The sequence below is a fragment of the Penaeus japonicus genome, unplaced genomic scaffold (assembly GCF_977035675.1).
Source record: "Penaeus japonicus unplaced genomic scaffold, GWHDUDI00000001_assembly GWHDUDI00000020, whole genome shotgun sequence".
NCBI lineage: Eukaryota > Metazoa > Arthropoda > Malacostraca > Decapoda > Penaeidae > Penaeus > Penaeus japonicus.
Window position 1 is genome coordinate 31,601,711 of NW_028234422.1, and position 5,000 is coordinate 31,606,710.

At 37.4% G+C, this 5,000-nt stretch overlaps 1 protein-coding gene across 1 annotated transcript in view; it reads left to right on the top strand.

Moving 5' to 3' along the window:
- LOC122260119 (trypsin 5G1) overlaps positions 1-4,003 on the top strand; it is a 9,183-nt gene extending 5,180 nt beyond the window's left edge. The window contains exons 8-13 of the mRNA XM_043027235.2: positions 545-713; positions 1,644-1,731; positions 1,858-2,038; positions 2,698-2,837; positions 3,068-3,188; positions 3,614-4,003. Coding sequence (XP_042883169.2) covers positions 545-713; positions 1,644-1,731; positions 1,858-2,038; positions 2,698-2,837; positions 3,068-3,188; positions 3,614-3,654 — 740 coding nt within the window. The 3' untranslated portion in view covers positions 3,655-4,003. The remainder of the gene's footprint in view (positions 1-544; positions 714-1,643; positions 1,732-1,857; positions 2,039-2,697; positions 2,838-3,067; positions 3,189-3,613) is intronic.
- The last annotated feature ends 997 nt before the right edge of the window (positions 4,004-5,000 follow it).

Below are 5,000 nucleotides of genomic sequence, written 5' to 3' on the forward strand. Positions count from 1 at the left end.
ATGTTGCATGTTGAACAGTCTAGCTTTCTTTAATTAAAGGTGTTTTAAGGTATTTCGGTTCAAATCTCTGATTGGTACAGCTAATATAATCCTTTTCTCTAATTCACGGACTCCAATTCAAGTGATAAATGTGACACTGGGCAGGAAATTAGTCTTTTTTTTTCACATATGGTTTTCTAAATGAAAGCGTTTTATTGAATTTATCTGTGTCTGTTCCATAATTAGGATTGTGATGATTATCAGCGTTCTCATTACTATTGGTATTATCAGTATTATTAGTTATATCAGTATCATTACCATTATTGTTAGTATTATTGTCAATATCGTTTTTACTATAATTATCATCATTATCATCACTCTTATTATCATCATTACTGTTTGTGTCATTGTCATCTTTATCAGTATTATAATTGTTAGAATGATTACTATCATCATTATTTCTATCACCATTAATTTTACCATCATCATAATCATCATCCTCATTATACTTATCCTCCTCATCCTCATTATCAGTGACCATCCTCCTCCCCGTTGCAACCTGCAGATTGCGGGAGTGTCAACCGCGCTACTCGCATCGTGGGCGGAGTTCAGACCGAAGTGAACGAGTACCCTTGGATGGTGTCACTGGTTGATGGCGCCAGCATGTCGCATCACTGTGGCGGAGCCGTCCTCTCGCGCGAATGGGTTGTCACCGCTGCTCACTGCACGGAAACGTGAGTTGCATTGGCCACAACTTCGTCTTCGTGTTGGAGCGGTTTGGTTGCAAATTGTTGCCTTTACAATGTTCGTATGTTCATCTGTGCATATGATCTACCTGGACATGATCTGCTTTAGAGCATTTTTTTTTTTTTTAATATCTTAAGATGTTGCTGTAAAATCTCTGAAGTCAATAGTCACAGTAGCAATTGTATAGAAAATATTGAATAATCTTTTATAGATCTAACACACACACACACACACACACACACACACACACACACACACACACACACACACACATATATATATATATATATATATATATATATATATATATATATATATATATATATATATATATATATAATATACAAGCATACACAAAGTATTTGCAATAAATAATTCCCCAATATTTTGTGATGCATAGCTTGTTCATATCAGCTATGTGTGTGCGTTCTTAAGCAGTTGTTCTTAACCGCGTTTAGTGTCGGTACATTTTTCATGAATTATAAGATTTTCGCGTACGCCTGCCTGGCAAAATCTGAAAGGTGTAAAAACTGATCAGTGAGACAAATCCATCTCAAAAAATAAGTTCCCTGCATTGCTGACCCAAAGTAATACTAACTGCTGCATCCTATCTAACGGTATGAAAGCATCATACAAAATTCTCATCCGTGATACTGCTAAACCGAAATTCTTTTTTTTTTCGAAAGTACCACACACAGGGCCTTAGTAGCACCCAGACGGTTCCCTGGCCGTCGTCCGAATCATGTTCCAGGATATGCCGTGCCATGCCTGGACCATCACCACACTTCGAATATCTTTATTTTTCCAGTCCCTTTGTAAATTTAGCATTGCATAGGCCATATCGGGAGTGCATATTTCCTGGGAGTTCCTGCGAGTACAGGGACTCAAGTAGCTAAAGGCAATGGCTTTCTCGTCAGCATGGACCTGACGGACAAAGTGTTAATCGGAGACCATGATCTGTCCTCTGCCGTCGAGACTGATTCTCAGCTGTACGGTATTTCTCAGGTAAGATGGTTATACTTTCGCTCTCTATTTTGGGGGCCTTGTTTCTAGCTTTGTGTTTTCATATGCAGAGGTATTTTCAAATGCTCTCACCAGAAAACGATGTGGCTGGTTTTTGTTTACCTGCAGATAGTTGACCACCCCAACTACAACACTCGGACGCTCGACAACGACATCGCCCTCGTCAGGCTGTCGACTCCGATCGAGTTCGCGGGTGACGACAGCAAGGGGCGGGTGTGCCTGCCCACGGCCGGCCAGATGTACGACAATGTGCTCGCCACGGTCATTGGCTGGGGGGCGCTGGCGCAAGGTCCGAAGAGGGAAATGCGTTCACATGCACACACGCACACATACACACACGTGTGTGTGTGGATATATATGTATATATATAACATATACATATATATATATATATATATATATATATATATATATATATATTATATACATATATACATACATACACACATACATATATATATATATATATATATATATATATATATATATATATATATGTATGTATTTATGTATGTATATATATTATATATATATATATATATATATATATATATATATATATATATATATATATATATATATAATATATATATATATATATTATATATATATATATATATATATATATATATATATATATATATATATATATATATATATATATATATATATATATATTATATATGTATATATATTATATATATATATATATTATATATATATATTATATATATATATATATATATATATATATATATATATATATATATATTAACATATATTTATATGTGTAATGTGTGTGTGTGTGTGTGTGTGTGTGTGTGTGTGTGTGTGTGTGTGTGTGTGTGTGTGTGTGTATGTGTGTGTGTGTGTGCTGAACAGATAATGCAAACAACAACAAAGTTTCCGTGCACACCGAGGCCAGACGCACACCTTCCGCCCCGACAGGAGCCGCAGGGTCACCGCTGCTGCAGGAGGTGGAGCTGCCGACCATGACGAATGAGGTCTGCAACGGCTACATGGACGGGCAAATCACCAGCAACATGATATGCGCGGGCGTGCCCGAAGGCGGCAAGGACTCCTGCCAGGTGAGATTCGGATCAAAAGGGCACGGGATGACTTTCCTCTGAATATCGATGGACGATGTTGAATACAGTTTCTTTTGATATATCCATTTGATAAATATCCACACACACACACATATGTATATATATACATATATATATATATATATATATATATATATATATATATATATATATATATATATATATGTATACATACACACACACACACATATATATACTCACACGACCAGGGCGACTCCGGAGGACCAATGGTAGTGGAAGAGGCCGGCAAAATGAATCTGGCTGGCGTGGTGTCCTGGGGATTCGGCTGCGCCCAACCCGCGAGTCCAGGGGTTTACGCCAGAGTTACCCGTAAGTTGCCACGTTCAGCTCAATGAGATTCGTGAATGGCAGTCAGAGTGTAAACTTTGCCATGAGCGGCCAGGCACTCGCTACTCTGGCGTCTTCTTTTTTCCCTTTCGCTTGGAGGTGTGTGAGGATAGTGCTTTGGGTTTGCTTTATTCTTTGTTGTGTATCAAATATTTGTTGCGTTTATTCCTTTTTTTCCTTTTTGGAAGTTACATTCTATATATCTAAAACCTTGTTTGATACATAGAAGATTCATATTGGACGAAGCTTAATCTTCTCAACACACATTGCTTCTATGACGAGATATTTCACTTGCAAATCATATAAAACTAAACTGCCCACGTTAAAGTGATTTAAAAGTGAGTTTGGCATTTCATTTCTTACAGAGTAATATTAATTACCCAGACTCTTATGCTCCCATCCCTTAGGCTACCTATCTTGGATCAGCATCTATGTCACGGAATGCTGACCTGTCCTCTGACCTGTGACCTGTCTTCTGACCTTGTGACCTGCTCATCGGCCTGCTGCGTGTACACTTTCTATTACTGAATTCCATCATGTGATATATTATTATCATGACATATATCTAGTAAATCAGATCAGAATAATTTTCTCAATTCCTAATTTTTTGTGTTGTCTCGAATCTGTTCATTGCCATATTTATTTTCCTTTGCATTTGATGCTCTCTATCGTAACATTAGAAATACAAATAAGAATTGTCTGAAAATTTCACTCTGGTCAGATAAATCTATTGAAAGGACTAAAGTATTAATCCATAACGGAGCGAGACACAACATTCCATCTGCCTGTAAACATAAATGAACAAATTACCAGTTGTTTATTTTACCCTCTTGCCTCCGAGAGAGATACAGAGAGAATTATAGAGAGAGAGAATTGTAGAGAGAGAGAATTTGAGAGAGAGAGAGAGAGAGAGAGAGAGAGAGAGAGAGAGAGAGAGAGAGAGAGAGAGAGAGAGAGAGAGAGAGAGAGAGAGAGAGAGAGAGAGAGAGAGAGAGAGAGAGAGCGAAAGAGAGAGAGAAAGACCCAGGCAGAGAGAGAGAGAGAGTTCAAATTCAAATTTAAATTTCAAAAAACTTTATTCCATTAATTACAATGGTTATTCCTAATGCATATATAATTTGTTTCAAAAATAATTAGTATACAATACATCTGCTTGATACGTCTACTGGTTGTGGTCTGAAAACATCAGTTACGAGCCTTGCCTGATCTGTGTTTTGACGTAATGTGGAGGCAATTGTTTGTTCATAAGTTAGTTTTCCCAATTGTGCGAAGAAGAGAGAGATAGAGAGAGAGAGAGAGAGAGAGAGAAACCCAGGCAGAGAGAGCGAGAAAGAAAGAGAGAGAGATAGAGATAGAGATAGCGAGAGAGAGAGAGAGACATCACATACACCTACATTCACGTGTGCGTGTGTGTGTGTGTGTGTTTGTAATGCCTAATATTGCAATGTGTAAGGAGTGTCTTCTTAGTATTAATTTAAGAATAACAGTTTTTGCGAAGTCGTATATATATGCCTTTTCATAAGACTATTAAAGGAAATACAACTTCCATTTTCTGTAGTATTTGCAAAATCAACCCTTGCGAAATATCATTATTTCCTTTTTATATATTTCACTGTTATCAATTAAGTCGGAATTAATGACTGATGGCCAACCCAGTGCTACTTAGACGGTGAGTTGCTAATTAGGTAATTAGAGCTCTGCGTGCGTACATAACGGAGATATGTAAGAAACATCACGTGAGTATAAGCCGTCTGGTTAGCTCATTGGTAGCGTGTCGACTTGTCGACAGATCGA